The following is a 20,128-nucleotide window of genomic DNA, read 5'->3' on the forward strand; positions in this document are numbered from 1 at the left end:
GAGCAATTTAGCTCCCGCGACCGCTGCTGGCGCAATCCCAAACTAGACATCCGGAGGACTCCATCAGCTGTATATCAAAGTTCGACTCCAACCCCAACCCCAGAGATAGGAAGGGGGAATATAGGAGATAGGCACCTCCACGTGCATAAGATAAGAGGAAGGACCACTTTCAGAAGGCGTCGGGTTAATCCGCCAGCACAGTTTCCACTTGGGGACTCTCGGCGCCAATGTTTTTGGACAATGATAACGCTTGCCGAAGTACCGGATGGGGAAGGAATGGGAACCTGGAAACCCCGGTCTATATCTCGGGACCCTCGATATTCCAACATCTCGCAACGAGGCTCGAGACGTAGGGTTGTAAGTCGGATCATACAGACAGTTCCTCGACACGATGCCCTGCCACGAGAGTCCCCGGCATACTACCACGCGCCTTCGCGTAACGACAGGCTGGTAGGTGCCTCAATACCCCCGTTCAGATCGTTACTGTTGGTTCACCGCTGCAAGGATGACAACGCCGCGTTACTGATCCAGAAACGGTGAATATGCAGCCGTACATGCCGCACGCGGCACGTCAAGTGCGACGAACGCAAGCCAATCTGCGGCAACTGCGCAAAGAAGAATCGGCCATGCTTGTATGAAGCCAAGCCGCGCGATCGAAGGGCCCCGACCACTGACCAGGCCGATACCACGAGTCGATACAACGATGCCAGGGGGTCGAGTATCGGCACCAACACCGCCGTCAATTCCAGGGTGACTTCGCCGTTCCTGGGACCGTCAACCATTGACAAGGCTGAAGCTGTCACGACGCCTGCCTCCTTTGGACCCGTCCTTGCTCAATATCTCAGTGAACAGTCTTTCTCGTACGACTCGTTCCAGACTTCTCATCACGGTGTGTTCAGAGACTTGGACCACCATGGCGACGAGTCTCGGCAGAGAAGGACTTCGAACACCGCAAGTCCTTCCTTATCAAGGCAAGGCGGGAGACACGCTGGGCTGTTCTCGCCGAGTCGTCAGGATAGAGACTCAAGCCATAGCTCGCCTCAAACATCACCATTGACCGTCTCGGACTCGGTCCCTATCAATGGACACCGGGCAAGCATACCTCGTTCTCCAAGTGGACTGTATCCGTGGCATGGTCAGCTCTCTAGTCTAGGACACAACGCTGTCTCCGACCGGCGGTCTACCAAAAGTGTAGCCAAGAGCTCGCCTCCTTTTGAGGAGGTCGGATCGAATATCCCCCTGTATCTAACTGAGATGGACCTGTTTGTCCTCCGACACTTCGTGGAACGCGTCGCAGGCTGGGTATGTAGGCGTGCTCCCCCTAGAGCGGCTCGCGCATGAGCTCACACTCTGTATCAGATCGATGCATTCTCCTCGGAAAATCCATACTCGACTATTGTCCCTATCTTCGCTCTGGAGTGCCCAGCAGTCTTGTTCTCTTGTCTTGCTATTGCAGGAAAGCAGTTGGCGTTAACAAGGGCAGGTGCTGAGGCCCAGATCACCGAGGACGTCGCGGTCGAGTATTACCAAAAGGCACTCAAGGCTTTCAGCACTCTTTTAATGGAGGCAGATTCCGCTTATAGTGACAAGATTCTGGCATCCAGCATCATGCTCTCTGGGTATGGTTTCATTACCCTTTTCACCTGTTCCTGACCTTCAAGGCGAAAGAATGATGCGCTAATTTCACTCTGCGTAGGTATGAGATGCTGGACATGATGGGGGAGAGTTTCAGTTCACACCTCCGGGGCATTGCCTCGCTCCTCCAACTGTGGCGAGTCAACGGAGACTCCCCTGGGATCAAAGGGTCGGTTTTCTGGACGTGGTTCAGATCGGATTCGTGGGCAGCCTTGCATGCTGGACGACGCATGTTCTTGGACGAAAGCTACTGGGAGCCACGTGTGGTGGACTCTTTTGAAGACTTGTCTCACGTGGAAATTGCAAACCGTGCCTTGTTCCTTCTTGGACAGTGCGTCAGCTTTTGCAGTGGGGTTCAGTGTCGAGACAACGTGGAGGGTTCGGAGGAGATGAGCACAAGACAAAGAAAGAGGGACAAGATCCGAAGTGACCTCGATCGGTGGAAAGGGATGCTTCCGCCTGTTATGACCCGCTTCTATGTGAGCCTGGCGCAACAAGAAGAGCAGGATGAGGACTACACGGCTCATCCGCACGCGAGGGACATATCATCCATATGGTATGTGTATCCACACTGTGGTAAGCACACTCCAGGGCCTGAAACCATTTCCGGAAGACATACTAACCAAAGAACCAGCCGTCGGGATCCAAATGTACCACGCATGTCAGATCTTACTGGCGCTCAGTGGACTCCCATCCTCGTCCCGACGGCAGGGTCAGGGTCATGGTCATGGTCAGGGCCAGGGCATCTTCACTGCCACCGCCGAATCACTGTCCGTCCGACGGCTGATCAACCGGTCGCGCGAACAGATCCTGCTCATCGCCAATTCCGGGACGACCGATCCCTTCAGCTTCACCTCGACCCAGTGTCTGTACATTGCAGGTCTGGTGACGGAGGGTGTTCAAGAGCGACGTCGCACTATTGAACTGCTCGAAGAGTGTCAGAGGCAGTCGGGTCGCCGCACTGTGCAGATTGCCGACGAGCTTCGAGCGATGTGGGCGGAAGAGTGGTAGCGCAGCAGCCTCCAGGCCTCGAAAATCTTTCAACAATTTTGTAAAAACTGGACTTTTAATAGTCGAGTGTAATGACGCTGTACATCCTCTTATTACTCTCGAGGGTGACGGCACAGTGCTAAACAAAACGGATATATGATATGTCGTGTCTTGACTCTTGACATGCATGTCGTAACCATCTACTGACCTGGTCTATCCTGTTATCCGGAAAGTTCAATCCAGTGTGTAGAGGCACGCACATGCATTCATTCAGCATTCATGAAATTGTCTTTTAGACCTCAGACGTTTCCTTTCGTCGACGTGTCGACAGAGGTCTCGCTTTTCGGATTTTCGGTCAACAATTGTCAGTGAATCCAATCAAATTAGCAAGTACGAGGTAGTAATATCTCCTTCCCACCCCGCCACCGAACCGCCTCGCTCCTATACTACTTGTACAGTAAGTAACACGACTACCACCGACCACCAGTGCCACATATATTGATAAACTTCCACATATAAGTACATACATGGCCTACTTGTACGAGTAATACCTTCCTTGACGTGCCTGAACACATGTGACCTATCCATAGGACTTGTCCCTGGACAGAGTACCCGGCTCGCCGGTACAGTAAAGGCCGAATTATTAGCGCGACCATATGACCTATTCAAGTTAGAGCCTCACCAGCCGGCGCGCGCAGGCACTTAGCGCTCATTCTGGCTTAGCTCAAAGTGTACTCGGTATTGTGATGTCCTTCTCCACCATCGCCCCGGCCTAAAAAGGTTTCGTAACAATTTGCGAAAATGATGGGTACTGTTTGTTTGACAAAGGAACAAGAGGGAAGAATGTACACGGTTTATACCAAGTGGCAAGGGCTAGATGGAAATCTACACCCTTGTGCGGTCGGGAAAATCTTGACGTGTTGCTTCTGCCGAGAGCTGGCTGGCTGGCTTGGTTTTTGCCCCATGCAGCCATGTAAATGTATCATAAGGACAAGATTTGTTTGGAGGTTGGAGGCAGGGTACTCTTGTCTCCTCGTATTTTCGAGCGTGCTATTAGTAGAGTTTGAGTCCTAGTAATGTCCGTCCTCCAATTGGCGCCGAGCACTTGGTAATATTTTGAGTAACACGCTCGTTTTGTCCGTCACTGACGAGAGTCACCTCGGTTGACAATCAGAGCCCTTGTGACTGTGGATGCCCTGAGTAGTACTTTCATCAGCGCCTACGCGATGAAAGTCATTGGATCCTTTTTCGAATGTGCAGGTTGATCTACCTTACTTTTCAGCCACAACGTTACTGTGTCATCCCCTATCCGAATTCCAAGTCCGCCTATGATCGTGACGTACAGACACCGCCTGACGTGATTAATGGAATTTGCCTGTACAATGTACAGGCAAACATTCCTGCCTCCTGGTTAGCTGGATCTCGGACACTAGGTCCGAGAGTTCTTTTCTCAGGGATCCTCTTAGAGGATCAGTTCTTACAGTTCAAAAATAGAAAGAGAATAGAGTAATCAATCAATGGAATCTATCTAATCAGGATCTTCGATGCTGTTTTATTGTTACTGTGCGATAGCCGTCACCCCCAACACCATGCCCACCGCCGTACGAGTTGATGTCTCTGGCTAAGAGCCTCGCCCCAGTTCACTAGAAGTAGTATATTCCGCCTCACTTTCTTATTATATATTCATCTTATTCTACTCTTTAGCTTCGTAGGTATAACTCTTAAGTAGATTAATATAAGAGAGCCCGCGGAGGTTGTTAGATAGGCCGATAGAAGGAATATACTAAGGCTAGGTAGCTATATGTCAGAAACGGGCTTACATGCGACCTAGGGCGGGGTGCCCAAGGGAAGGTCTGCCGGGCAGAGCAACCTGGAGCATATGGGCAAGAGACAAGGCTGAAGTCACGCGGAGCACGTGACTTCCAGAAAAGGAAACACGACATAGCGACATGACGGCTTAACGACATGGGCGGCATGTCAGCATACCAACATACCATTCCCAGTCACCTATTCGGGGCGGACCCCACAAGTATATAGCTACGCTCATTACCCTTTCATAGTGAACTGGGGCGAGGCTCTTAGCTAGAGGCATTGTCACGAACCGCCAAGCATAACCCACACGTGACAGCCCCTTATTATTTGAGCACCGCATGCTCACCGCCTGAGGGAAGCTTCCTTCCCTCATGCTTTGAGTTTCAGTTAAGATATACTATCAAGGAATACCTATACCTACCTGTACCCATCGCTACCCTCTGCCTATCTCCATAGGCCGTTCCTGACACACGTAGACTTCTCTAGTAGCATGAAATTTAGCATCGTAATAATGAAATCTCTTTCTCCAGTCTCTCGATCGTAATCAATTCCTCCCTTCTCTAGAATCTATCTATCCTATCTATTAAGGCCTCTATAGTGGGGTCGTCGCTAAAGTTAGAAATGCTGGGCGAACCTAGTTATTCTATATCTATGTTAATTATCTAGAGTTAGAAGTAGATGATTTCATAAAGACGTAGTGGAATGCTCTTAGTAGTGAATGCCGTATAATCGATCAGCCGAGTCTACCTTATTAACCCACCGTCTTTATGTTCAACCGCTAAAGTCGACCGGAAGGAGAGGCCTAAATAGGATCCCGGAGCTCGATACGGCTCCCTATGATTCGCATAATCTATATATACCTAAGGCAGGATTACTTAATATCTATCTTCTTCCGTAGTCTTTTGACTCCGCTCCTATATCGAAAATAGCAGCGCTTAGGCTTTTTATCATCATCCACCTCGTTAATATCGCATAAACATAACATTACCTTCCGGAAAACCCTCGTTATTAGTACTTTAAGAGCTATAGGATGTTTTACGGCTGTAGTATCCATATTAAGCTACCTTAATGGTTCTATCGAAAGGGAAGCTAGAGGGAAACGGACGATGCTAGAGAAGTAGTAGTTAAGCCTCTAACATACACTAGGGCGATTGAAACGATTAAGTCTCACGTTGACGAGATTATACTATAAGAAGTAATCGTCGACGGTTCTAATTTCTTAAGATCATAGACTCCCTCACCCGAATCTCGGGTGTAGCTCGGCGGGCAGACGATGGAATTTATTAAGAGTATTTAAATTCGATGCTTCGCTCCATGGATTACTATATATGAAAACGAACAGTACTTAAATATATGACTCATTAAAGACGATGAAACATCACGTTCCTCTGGGCCTTTATCTATTAAATGATAAATATTCTCGGAGTAAGTAACCTATGTACTTAAGTCCTCGTAAGGTCGCCTATAATAGACGGAGTGCAGAAAGGAGAGGAGTTCATCGTGAATATCCGCCATTAGTAATTGTCGCTTAAATAGATAATATCAGCATTAAACCTAAGAGTAACTACGTTAATAAGCTACTAGATACTTTTTCGATTACCGTCTAAAACCAGTAAATAGGCTGATGTTAGCTGAAGTAGTAGTCATAGAGGGAGGTCTAAGGGCTATACTCTAGACCGAGCTTACGGGCCCGTTTTATATGGTAGAACGTGACGAGGCTAACGGTCAGCATCCACTGGCATTATTACGGCCGTAGGCACGAACTATTAAGATCCGGCCGGATCTAGCCAGTCCTGGCTGACTAAGGTAAGGAAGAGATCTAATTAGCTGACATAGTCCTATACACTATATAGGTAAATGGCACTCTAATTAGTCCATAGAGCTAGGGGTGACTTAGTAAAGTAGGACCTGGGGAGGCTAGGCGGATACGGTCGCCGCGTAGTATTTATAAGACGCGCTACACTAACCGTTCTCTTCTTTCTTTTCCTTTCTTTCCCCAGCTTAGTCTCTCGTACGTAGGAATACATAAGTCAGAGCCTTCTCCTTTCATAGTGTGCCGTACCGTTATAGTAGATTCAGGGATTAGTCCTGATATGTCTATCCTATCCCATTTTCGTGGTGATGGGACCGTTCTTTAGTGTCTACCCGAGGCTTTACCTTACGGTAGAGCCTTAGCTCTCTCATTAGTATCGGAAGCTTCCTTTCCGATATTAGCGTTACTACTAACCTAAAGTAGATAGTCCTCTCTCCAGCCACTCGTCTTCATCCCCTACTTATTTTCCCTCATCCTCTACTTACTTTTTCTCATCCTCTACTTACTTTTTCTCATCCTCTACTCACTTTTTCTCATCCTCTACTTACTTTTTCTCATCCTCTACTTACTTTTTCTCATCCTCTACTTACTTTTCTTTATCCTCTACTTACTTTCACTTCTCGAGCTTTACTTACGCTCCTCGCTCTTCATTTTACTCTCCATAAATGGAATAAAGACCTATATTAACGGAGCCTTAGTCCTAAGAAACCTTATGTCCTTACTGTTAAAAAATGGTCTCTCGGCATAATAAGGCTAGGCATCTTATATCGTATCTGAATAAGCGCTAACGTTAATAGTTACCTACTCGGTCTAAAGAACCCTTTAAATGTCCCGACTACTAATAAGAAGTCTCTCGGGCTAATAAGATGCGGCATATCAAACGTTGTCTGCGTAAACGCTAATATGAATAATTCCATATTCAGTCCTATAAGGCCTTCCCGCGTTATATCTCGACATTACCTACGCCTGAAGTTCACCTACGAGACACTCTTCTTAAGTGTCTTGAAGAGTGTCTAACGGACCTACCCCTCGACAAAAAAGAGGCTCTCTATCAAATTCCTTAGTCTACTCTCGAATACATCGCTAGGGACACTCGCGAAATCTGGGAGGCAGCGTCAATATTAATACCTATAAATGTCCCTTCCGACTCTTATTAGGCCGGGACTTAACCGAACCCTAAAGACCTCTTCTCTTTAATTCTTAACGGTAAGTTCGATATTACTACTTAACGCCTAAACTAATAGGATTATAGCGTCGTCATAGGTCTTTCGTAGTACCGATATCGATATCTTAAGTAGGGACGCAGTATTATTTCAATTACTCGAACCGAACGCTTAAAATCCAGCTTACTTGATGAACGCATATATAGAACTTTCGCTAGACTATCGAATGATCATACCTAGAATTCTTTACCCCGACTTTAAACCTTATAACACCGAAACACCTTACAGCTACAATATTACTCCTCGCTACGTTATTATCCACCCGTATATTAATTAAACTAGAGACTCCCTTATTACGGTTCTTAGGAAGTGCCGAAAATTAGTCGTAATGTAGCCACTCTCCGATCATAATAAAGAGCTTCTTCTATAATACGCTAAAGAGCTAAAGCCACTAATATCCCTCTAGAAATAGTTTAAAGCCCCATTATTAGATTTAATCGACTTAACTCGGGGACTTTTTATGCAGGCTAGCGTTATTTACGCTACTATCTATATCGAAGGAGGTATACTTATTAGTATTAATACATTCTCTACGCGAAGTGCTTTTAGTAGTCTATAATGTTTTCTATATAAGCTCGAGGCTCAGTTAGAATAGGATTATGTCGATATCTTCCGCCTCTTTACATTACAGCTTCACGCGCTATCTGGGCACTAAAGCATTTCTCGGGAGTTCTTAAGGCGGTGGGTGTTTTTAAGTGAGCGACTTAATTATATTCTCGGCTAGCGCGTTAAGCGGACTAGTCTAAAAAAGAAAGAAAAACGGGAACTCTAAGATCTATTATACATCCTATTAGTAGTCGCTGGATAGGTTCTACCCGATAGTTATTATAGTAAGGGCATATCACATTTTCAGGACGTACATTTACTAGTTATAGGACTGAATGAGCGAGAAATAGCGAATACGAAGCGAACGCGAGAATGTAAAGTTAATTAGCTCAGGAAATACACAATAGATGATAAGTCGTCTAGTTACTACTTATATGAGATTCGCACGTTATAGAAGGCATTCTACACTTAGGTCTCTTCGGATACGTATCTATATTAATCGATACCGGCATTCAAAAGAATTAAGGAGCTGTCCTAACCCTAAGCCTAGGCTACTAAAGACATCAGAAGTTCCTAAATAAATTTATCCGCCATTAACTTAATTCCATCCTTCATTAAATCATGACGCCTAATTACTAGTTATACGCGCAGCTTCTTTAGCTAACCTACCCCTGGACTTACATAAACTACCGTAGTTAACGAGATTTGATTTATAGTGGATATAGGTAGTGCGAAGTCATCGAGTTAGTCCTAGAAAGATGTTAGGAGAGATATAAAAGAACCGACGGATCCTTCCTCGCTAACGGTAGTAAAGTCACGAGACTCTTCGACGGTTCCTTAGATATATACGGATCTTATAGCTTCTATATTATCTTCTATAGTGCTTAATGAGGTAAAAGTATCGTAAGACTTCTTAGTCGCGTAACGCCACTAATCCCGTTAACTCCAGAGCTCCGTTAGGGTTTTTAGGCGCCACCGTCGGTATCACTAGTATAGTACGACCCCGCCGCCTTTACTATCCGAGCGGCAGTCTACGTAAGATCATCTATAACTAATCTTTTAGTCATCCGTGAAGACTTTACAGTCCGGTCGCTCAGTAATAGAAGATTTCTACCTCCTTCTCTTCTTATCTCTTTACCTTCCTTCGCGAACACGCCTCGTGCTTCCATATTAGTCTTATTCTCCAATGTTTTCAGATGGAATGGTCCTTTCGGCGACTATAAGGTTTAGACTAATTAGCGTACTTCATTTTTACCTTTCTAGTGTCTAGGTAAATTTCGGCTAATAATAGTTTACCCTAATTCCATTAGCGTTAACCTTAAACTTTCTTCACCTCTAGCGTACCGTTCGTTCAGTCTCTTATCCCTTCCCTCCTTCTTTTTAATAGCTAAGTTCCGAGTCTATTAAGATTATATAGATGAGAGTATTACTGTTCATCAAAAGAACGCACTTCGGGTAAGCTTTTTAAATTAATGCGTTACCTCCCCTACCGCTTCGTAATAGTTAAGCTTAAGGGCGATAATGAAATCTATATACATTACATCTTAAACGATTCTCTAAGGACATTTAAGCCTATATACTCTTTCCGCATTTACTCGGTTACGGGAGGGGTTTTAACTACTACCGGCGACGGCACCGACGCTCTCTTCTGGAGTCTGCGACTGCGGCGTAGGTCAACACCCTCCTACTCCGTAGGGGTGAAGCTTTCATCCTTAGCCGCTATAAGGACGTCCTAAGAATGAGGACTAACTTCTCGTTAGCGAGGCTAGTTATAAGACATCGCATCTTAACCGTACCTCGTTACCTATATAGTAACTTTCCTCTGATAAGGTTAATATAGTTACCTATTCTACCGATACCGACTATAAAGCACTCCGGCGTAAGGTCGTAATAATCCATCGACTTTAAGTTAAGATACTTAATAAGATAAATCATCCGATACGTAAGTAGTAGGACGATCTTGGAAAAGCATCGGCTATAATAAAATTTACGAAGAGCCTTCATCCTTTCTATTTAATCCTAACTAGTCTAAGAAAAGTGAGTAATGATCTCTATTATACGGTAATAGGACTTACCCGACTTAAAGTTATAAGCGTATATAGCTTGATAAAGTTATAGTACCAGCCCTAGAGAATAGTAACCGGGATGAATATCATATACGTCTAATTCTTACGATATAGAGGAATCCTCTTCGCTATTTTAGTAAATAACTACTAAAAGAAAAACAATACAGTCTATATTCTCTATTACTCGTAGGTAGCGGTAACTCGTAGTAGAAGCCGCTAGAGTATAATGTCGGGAGGGATGCTATAGTTCACGAAGCCGGTGATGTATAAGGAGTATATACCTTAAGGATACTTTCTTATTATAAATTAGTACCGCCCGGACCTATAGGATATCTCTCTTACCGCTAATTTTTGAAATTTCGTAAACTTTTCGAGTTACTCCTTAGATTACTTCTCTACCATCGTATAAATCGCTAGAGTTCTTAGATACTCGTACCGAATATTATTTCGACCTAGCACTCTCTATAGCTTTAGATTTTGATGCTCCAGTCGTTCTCTAGTAAATAACGTGTCCAGAAGTTATCATCATCAGCGTTCAGCGGTCGACCGTTCCATGTCTCACCTATAAATCCGCTTAGGAATCGAGGGTCTTAGACTATCTCCGATCGAAAGCCAGCCATTCGCCCTAATAGGCATAAGATCGAACTATCTATTATCAAAGTTACTAGATTTTCGAAGGTTCGACGCCTAATATAGTTAACGAGGATCTAATTAATAATCCTCTCCTAGGTTAATCTAGTGATAATGCGTCTAGCTCGCTAATAGGTCCCTACTCCACTAACTTTATCCTTCTTAAAAGCTGTAAGCATCCATCGTACGGTATTCTCGGGAAATAGTATATCGTCATCAGCGAACACGATAATTCGATGGACCTACTTTCGATCTTCAGGGATCTAGGTAATGGCGGATGTAAGTTATTTTCGCTTATTAGTATAGCTAGCCTAGCATACATTAATTCGAACTCTATCGTACTGCTTTCCAATTTTAATTAATAGGGCTTGAATTTCTTTAAACGTATTAGGAAGCGTATAGATCGAAATGTCCTAGATTTCGGCGTTTATCTAGTACTAAAGTCCTTTGAAAAGTGCATCGGGATTTTTACCGAGCGTTATAATCACCGTCGTTACATCAGCCGGTGTAAGGATCGGGTTCTTCGGGATTAGAATAAGTCTATATCTAAGATAGGCTATACCTTAAACGATGAGCCGAATATATTTAAAAATCCTAGTAATGTCAGTATAAATATAACGGATACGGGTAGGTACTAATAATAATGCGAAGAATAAGAGTATATCGTAGGTAGCTATTAGGAGGCCGGGTTCGTGATGCTGACTATTATTATGGAACTTATAACTGGGCCTTAAGGTAGCTCCTATAGCGATGAGGTCCATTATATAAATCGATCGGGACGGAGGCTTATTTACCGTCAATATCACCAGGCCGTATTAAGCTAATAACCCCTCTAGAGTTAGAGAGAGAAATATGTGCTCCCTAGGTAGGGTACTATACGCCCATCAACTATATTCTCGGGGGGTATCGTTACCTCTATCTAAAGATCCACTAAGCGATAGGTTTACGCGTGACGTGGTAGATGAAAAGGGCCAGGACGAGGTGTAGAAAGGGATTGCGTTCTTCGAAGTAGTAGTAAAGGAAACTTCAAGTTGAAGGGTAAGGAAAGCGTACTACAGTCATCAAGCTAGGTTAATGTTTGTCTAGAGAGTACTATTTATACAGTATCTGTATCTCACTACTCTCTATTTAGTCTTTTACCACACCCTTTTCTCCCTTCTCTACATTACTGAACGAATAAAAGCATCTCCCTTATTCCTTCGCTTATTATAAACATATAGCTCGTTCAGCTTTTCTTCTGACGTAGTGTGATCGTGATGCCTAAGTAATTTATTACTTATACTCATCAAGCGTATTCTAGCGCCTTCCATAAATAATTAGGGTAGAAGGTATAGTAGAGTACCTCGCTCCCGAAGACGTACTCTAGTATTATTTAACGATGATCGATGGCGGCCTAATAGTTTACTTAACGTATGATAGCTAGGATATAAGGCAGAGGGTATCTTTCAGTATCATCTCTCGGATAGGACTTAGCATGAAATAATCTATAGTTTTAACATTAGTAAAATCGTTCGGCTCAGCCGCTCGTATAGGCGGATGCGAGGCGTAACTAAAATATGACCACCTCACGTAGACAGCTATTAATATAGTCGCTTTAGAAAGCGCATTTAGCGGTTAGGCTGATTCGAGAGGTATACTATCGTACACGAGAACGATATAAGGGGAGAGGAGTAGATCTAAGGGTAGCTAGATCGGAAATTCCCGTAGCTTTATACGAAAAGTTCTTTAATAGCCTTAAAACTGGTACATGTAAGGTAGTCTTTTAGGAGTCGGGGTGACATACGTTAACCCCTTTAATTATGCGTGATCATCAAGTGTAAAAAGACATCTCTAACGACGATCTCCTCCAATGGTTACTTTAAACTTCATTTTTACGGGCTTTATATAAAGGGGCTAGGGCTCTAAGAGGTATACAGTACGAGGTCTCTAAAAGTACTAAAAGATACTTATAGGAACATTAACTCCCGAGATCACGCTTCTCTACTAGTCGAAAGTACCTCATACCTTAGTTTGAACCTACTTACTCTCTAGGTCCTCGACTAATTAATGCTTTCTATCCCTTTTAACTTAGCCCTATATTCCATTCTCCTAGCATTTCCAGTTTTTAAGCTACACTAATTGTTCGCTATACAATACTAAGTCGCTTAAGTCGAATAAAAAGGGTTCGTTTACTCGTTCCTAAATTATATAAAAGCTACTCTAGTAATTCGGACTTAGCATAGCCTACATCCCTATAGTGCTCTTAACGGGCTCTCCGCCTCTAGTCATACGGTTCCCTTTAACTATAATAGTAACTAGTCCCTCGTAAGCGGTAGGCCTAATTTACTAAATCCACTGCTTTTTAAGGTCGTTTTCGCCGGGTAGCGTATTAACTCATAAGGCGAGAGCTATTTATATCCACCCCCGGAACCTAGGTCTAATCTCAGCGTACATTTTTAGGATTATAAACAGTCTGTCGAGCCTTCCGCCTTCTACTACGATTTCTCGGTCTTCCTATAAAAGCTTAAGTACGCGAGAGTTAAGAAGGAGTTATTAAAGTGAATAACCCGTTACATCCGATGTATTTATCTTACTTAATGGAAGTTATCGTTTTTCGATACTATAGTCGAGCTAGGAGGGGATGGCCATCGATTCGAGGTTTTAACATTTAAGTAGGCTACTCTCACGAGCCCGAACCTACACCTTCTCCCACTCTCTGATCACCCGAGATGTCCCTTCATCCCGTACCTATACGCTCTCTAAATTTTGGAGATTAGGAAGGATCTCTCGGGCTAATTAATCTAGGTGAAAAAGATCTACGAAGGTTCTCACCTTTATAAGCTAAGTAGATTTAGTCTAGGCGTCGACGCTTTCGAACGGAATGTATGTCCAGTAGGGGCTTGATGAAGGTAGTAACTGTTTATATAGGCTATATAGTACTAGGAGATCTATAGCTACCACTTCAATTAGGAGGTAAAATATCAATTTAGGTAGTTTAAAAGGTTCTATAGTCTTACGCTAGATCTTATCTAGGAGTATGCTCAGGTCTGGGATAGGAGCATGTAACTAGTCCGATTTTCTAGTATTATATAGTACTAGAGCGGGATATACGGTTACTTCTTCCACGTGGGCGGGAATCATACTTAGTCGTAAGATTTCGGGTTCGGATGTAGACGATCGAACGCGGAGCAGCGCATTTACTAATAGTTTAATTAACTTAGCGAAGGTGCTTTTAGTTTCAAAGGCCGGAACAGGAATTTCTTTCTCCTATAGGGTATATAAATAGGGCGTGTCAGCAATAGTAGTAATGGTAGATATAGGTTGATACTCTAAAGAAGTATCTAGTTAGATAGCTTTAATACTAGGTAAAGTAAACGGAGATCTAAGTACCGCATTTCCCTAGGCTTATAGTGCATTAATATCGACGTTAATCTAGGTTTAAACTTAGCGTAAAGCCTAAGATCTAATTTCTACGGTTATGTATATAGGAAGGATCGGGTAGTGATATATTAATGGACGGAACACTAGAGCGGATAAGGGACGTTCAACTATTCATAGCGAGAATGTATATTATTATAGCTAATGGGCCTCCTCTCCACCGTCTTTCTAGGCGCTATACCTAAGAGATCTTTATAGACTCAGTCATAAGCTCGATAGGGCGTATATAATGTAGAATCCATCGATGCCTAATAATAATGATGAGGTGATAAGATAGCCGACCTTAAGAGACGGTAAGGCATCCATCGATAGGAGCTGGTTAATCAGGTCTTAAGGAAAGAACTATTAACGATTAGCTTAGGTCACTATTAGAATAGGGACCAGCATTAGGATATCAGCTCCTAATATATAGCGTCAATTATATAGTAGAGACTATGTAGCTTACCTAAAAGAGGCGACTATTTATTCCTTAGTAAGGATTAGGCTGGGTCTCGAGCGGAGCTATAACTCTCCGCATCTAAGTAAATACGATCAGGGACTAGACTCTTAACCGTTTACTAACTATCGTAGAGACTAGGGCTCTAAAGACTAGACCGAAGTCCGTGAATGAGCGCTAACCAGTTATAAGATAGTTCCGAGCGGGCGCTACTCTCTATAAATAGTTTTAACGAGGCGCACTAAGTACTAATAAGGTTAAGTCTTATCTAATTTACTAAGACATATATCAGGACCCCGGACGCTCTTTACTCCATCGTAGCCTAGAAGCTCGGGATGTCCTCTAGAAAGACTATTAGTAACTAGCGGGTATGCCGGAAGACGTGTTAAGCGGTATGTCGAAAGCGTCTTAAAGAACTATATATGCTTTTCTTCCCATTAGAGGGAGGAGTTATTTCCGGTTTCGATCCCTAATGTTCGTCCAGGAGGGATGGACAGTCGCTTAAAAAATCATTCTTCGGTCCCTACTTTTCACTGAAATAGCTGTCCCAGAAGCGATACTAATACTCTTGAAAGGACGCTGGAGGCTCTAGTAGCCGCATAAAAGCCGGACCTAATGCTGTAGAGAAATCCTATAACCTAAAACGTCTAATCAAGGGCTTTAATCCCCAGACGTATTTATCGCGTAGTTCAGCCTCTACCTACACCCCGGGATGCGGATCCTTATGTAGCCGTTCTAGCGGTCTTGAAAGAAACACGACTATAATTAGTACCGCGGTATAGGTAGGAGACGTAGCGACTTATAGCTCTTCCATAGCCGTAGACTTAATATAGTCTAAATCGGTCGTTTCAGCCAAACTACGTAGAATAGCGATACCTTACTTATTATAACTGTAAGCGAGGACAATGAGAAATTTCGGGTCGAAAGTTTAGCCGACTATACGCCTAATAGTGACCATTCTTGTGTAGATTATCTCCATCCTACTTAAGGATGTATAGATAGGAGCTTTGAATTCTACCACGAGGTCGGATCGTAGGAGGGGTGACAGCCTCCGCCGAAGGCTAAAGACCTCCTCTAGAGGGGTGAGAGGGGTGGCTAGCTCGAGGCTAATTATGGTCTTAGAGATTTTACTGACCTCTATTACACTACGTTCGCGCGCCTCGAATTGGGGGTCTAGCACTAGTTCGTATACGAGTTATTTAATGGCCTTCGATACCTCTATAGGCAGCTCTAGTAGTAGCTGAGCAGCTCCTAACGTCAAGACCCGCTTAATCTACATAAGGATGAAGGCGAACTTGAAGCTCTTTTCATTTACTGGACTAAGAGTAGACCGTAGGTAGTCCGCCGTCCATCGTACACCTAGATCATGCGGTTCGATGTGACTAAAGATCAATACGGTAAGTAACCGTCCGAAATCAGGGAGTTCGAAGTCGATAGGGACTATCCACGAATCTAGTCTCCTAGCTAGGCTACCGATACGTAGATAGGTAGTAGGCTGCATAGCTCTAAGGGTCACTACTCGGCTTACGTAACATTAATAGTAAGCGATCACTAATTCTGTAAACTAGTAAATGAAAGGATAGAATATTATAATCGGGCGGACGGCTGGGTATATATTCACCGCTCTTTTTCTAATGAGTAATAGAAATATAGGTGGCGCTAAGAGACAGGTACTCGACATGATGTGCATTTAAGGGTCCTCTTAAACGGATATTAGTTCTCTATTAGCTAAGGGTAGTGGCGTTCTAAGGGTGGAAATCAGACTAGCCAGAAAAGAGGTCCCGAATACGACACGACGACTGATCTCAACCGCGGAGAAGGGAGGTTTACTAATGAATGGCACGCCCTAAATTATAAGAACGTGAAAGGTGTATTAGACTAGCTAGATCTATCGACTCTTAAGGCTACTTTATACTCTCCATCACTCGCGCTTTAGCTGTAATTTACACTAGTCTAAGTATTAGAGCTAGGAATCATAATTCAGGGTTGAACGAAGTACACGTACATTCTGATAGGATAGAGCTATCATTAATAAATGCTAGCCAGTGATAAAGGTAGTGGCCTCGCTGATTCGGGTAACGGAAGCATTTCCCCGGTATACTTAAGACCTCCTCTACAGTAGAAGTAGACTCCCTAAGAATTAAGATCTAACATGTACTGAATTTTATATAGCGGTGTGAATAGATTCCCATCTCGCTCGTATACGATAGAGATCTTCACGACATTATACTCTTTCGTAGTCATGACCTATACTATTTAACCGTAAACCCAGCTAAAATGGCGGATATCTAAGTAAATTTGGAGATAAACCATAGATTACTCTTCTTTTTCTCTTCGAAGGCAGAGCGTAAGAGTGTATAGTTCGCACTATAAGACGCGATCGCGAGACCGAAGTATGGTAAAGTCTAGTTCCTCGAGTCTCTTAATAGCTTTCGTAGCGAGCGTGCGCACGTAATACTCAAGAGTAGCGACTTCCCTTTAAGAAATGGGTAGTTCCAAGTCGGTCTATAATAAGTAAAATACATCGACTAGTTTAAAGCCCATTCCCTTACTATGAGGGATGCCGTACCTCTCGGCTCGCTTATGCTAAGCCGCCTTAACTTTTAGGTAAGACGTGGAGATGGTGAGAGTATTATTCATCATTAATTTAAATTCGTAAAGTAATACGGTCTCCATCGAGTTATCTATTCGATGTTTAGCTTGATGGAGAGTAGCGACGACATTATCGAGCTACTATCTCTCCCGAGGGTAAATAGTCGGAATGTAGAAGTCCGTATAGCTAACTTGAATAAATCCGTCGTCCTTATTCATCCTCGAGACTTAATCAGAGCGGGCTCGGACGGTCGTTTAACCGCTTGGAGGCTGGCTAGAGAGGGCACCGTCCGTAGCCCTCTATAACTCCGTAGTCCCTCGAAGCTCGGTTACCGTTACGGTTAACGTAGTACGTTCCAAGCTTAAGTGAGTAAATGTATCGGGTGATTACAGTAGCTCTTTATATATCTAATCGAGAGTCATCTCACTAACTCCCGTAGTGAACGGTTTCTTACGTATCGAATCGTTAGAGTAAAGCCTTACCGATATCGAGTTATCACTAGACTACTTAAATATATAATAAGATAGGATACCGGCGTAAGAACTGGATAAAATTACTATAGTTTCTCCCGGAACTGAATATAGACCTTTAATAGGTTGGAGAGTCCAGTCCTTATTAAGGAGGCGTGGATTATCGTACTCGATACTATCGATTTCCCTTCTAAGGGAATCCTCGAGAGAGGGTCCTTTACTTACGGTACTGGACATTCTAGCTATACTACACGAGTCGGAAGATTAATAAACGAGACTGGAAGGGCTGGATTTAGTTTAAGAAAAAGAAGAAGAATATTAAGATATATTTTAGGGTAGGGAGGTTAAGTGGCTTTTCTATCCTAAAGAACGGCAGCCGCGATAGGTGAATACATTCCTCCTATACTCGTTCTCCGAGGTTAGGTCTAGAAGTCCGAGGAACCTTCCGATCGGGTGGATGGACGAGCCTAGGAGCGGTAGAAGGTGGAAGTCCAGCTGGGGCTTCTTAAATCTTCTACTTACAATTTCTATAGTTAACTTTGACCTCTTCCGCATCCGCTATATCTCCTAAACGTCTGCCTAGAATAGCGTACCTAATCTCGCCGTACTGTAAACACCGGGATGTTTTAGGGGTAGGGTGAGGGGCTCCTTACCGAGCATCACGCAGACTCGCTGCGCATCCACGTTCAGCTAGAAGATACGTCGCTCTAAGCGCTACCCGCGGCGTCTATACCCTAAACATTCCGATCTATAGATACTAATAAGTCCTCCTAAAGTCGAGAGCGAAGACCATCGGTCCCTTCCTTACCCTCCCTTACGTAGGGAAGAATGCACTATAGAATATAACTATAATACGATCTAATAGTATACCGGTTACTACGAATAGCTCGTATAGCGCGTTATTACGAGATACTTTATACGTGAGGTGTCCTTAGTAAACCCGAGGTAGTTTACTTAGTGATATAGTAGTAGAACGGTATAGTAGAGACGAAACTAAGAGTATAGTATACGGTACTATACGTAAAGTACTTAACCGAGAGAAACTCGATTATTTATAAACGAGGTTAACTACGAGGAGAAACTATAAAACTATTCTAACTTATATAGAAAGGAAATCCGTTAATACTCTCTATAGCTCTATTTAGCCTTAGGAGTATAATAGAGTAGGTAGCTCCCTATAGCTCTATTTAGCCTTAGGAGTATAATAGAGTAGGTTACGTATTAGCGTACGTAGCTCCCCCGCTCTTACGTTACCGCTTTAGTATACCTTCCTCCTCGTTATCTTAAGATAGCTTCTATTATAACCTATTCGTAATACCTCCTCCTTTCTAACCTATAGTTATTCTCGACCTACTTAAAGGTATACCTTCCCTTCTCCCTTATTATTCCCGTCTCTATTTTTCTTATAATTAATAATGCCTCCGTAGTCTAACCGTATCTCTAAACCCGCTCTCCGCGTATCCTCTACTTAACGTCGTAAGGTAGTCGCTAATCGAATTCGTCTATTAAGTCGGGAATTCTTTAAAATAAGTCGTTATTTAAATTATATTACTTCTAATTCTCCTTATTAGATACTTAAGGGATAGTTAATATATAGTATCTATCGTAGGAAGAATAAAAAGGTAGGGAAGTATAATAGTTATTTCTCGGTATCGGACTTCGATATTCTCTAGGATTAACGCGAGCGAATGTAGCGTAATATAGAGGAAAAAGATAAGCGTATCGGAGAGCTAATCTCCTCTCTAATGTACATTTAGCGTAAAAAGGATTAACTTTAATAATAGATAAAGCGCCTCCTTACTAAGTAAAAACGAATGTTATTAAGGGAGCTAAAGGTACTAGATGTTATCGACGCGGCGTCTACTTCGGATACTTCTTCTCGTTTTACCTTCGCCTTAGATCTCGCGCTCGAGCCCTCCCTTTAGTAAATAGTTAATTTCGGGAACTTTAACTCCTCTATTAATACTAGGTTAGGTACTATACTACTTAATTAGTAGTCTATTACGACGGCTTTCTCCGCGCCTTCGGACTATTTCTATACTCTTAATAGTATTTTTCTTTAACTTTTCGAGGTAAGTCCTAGCTATTTTCTTATATATTTTCTTCGTCTTTATATCCTAATCATTTAATTAGGTATATATCTTATTTATCGGTAGATTAGTTAGCTAGATAGAAATCTACGAGTTTTTCTATCTCGTATAACGGTTCGCCGGTTTCTTAATCGATATCTATAAGTTCTAGTTTAGCGTTTAGGTTATCGTATAGTTCTAGTAGTAATTTATAGAAAGTAGGATATATTCCTAATGCTTTTAGTAGATTTAGTTTAAAAGTTACTAGTTCTAATTTTCGTTTAATACGATATAGTTCGATCTTAATATAGTCTAGTTTATCGCTTAATCTCTTTATTTTAATGTTTTTTTATCGTATATAGACTATCCCCCCCTCTTCGAGGTCTAGTCCCTTAGATCTTTTCTTATTTTCTCTTAATGTTATTTTT

General features: G+C 42.9%; 1 protein-coding gene across 1 annotated transcript; it reads left to right on the forward strand.

The window, feature by feature from the left end:
• Positions 1–542: 542 nt before the first annotated feature.
• Positions 543–2,646, forward strand: AYO21_06706 (hypothetical protein; the record flags this gene model as incomplete). The annotated part of the gene is made up of 5 exons (XM_022656665.1): positions 543–632; positions 679–1,302; positions 1,360–1,619; positions 1,697–2,211; positions 2,270–2,646. 5 exons carry the CDS (start codon positions 543–545, stop codon positions 2,644–2,646), a joined length of 1,866 nt encoding a protein of 621 aa, XP_022511107.1.
• Between the last annotated feature and the right edge of the window lie 17,482 nt (positions 2,647–20,128).

The sequence above is a fragment of the Fonsecaea monophora genome (assembly GCF_001642475.1).
Source record: "Fonsecaea monophora strain CBS 269.37 chromosome Unknown Scaff47, whole genome shotgun sequence".
Lineage (NCBI taxonomy): Eukaryota > Fungi > Ascomycota > Eurotiomycetes > Chaetothyriales > Herpotrichiellaceae > Fonsecaea > Fonsecaea monophora.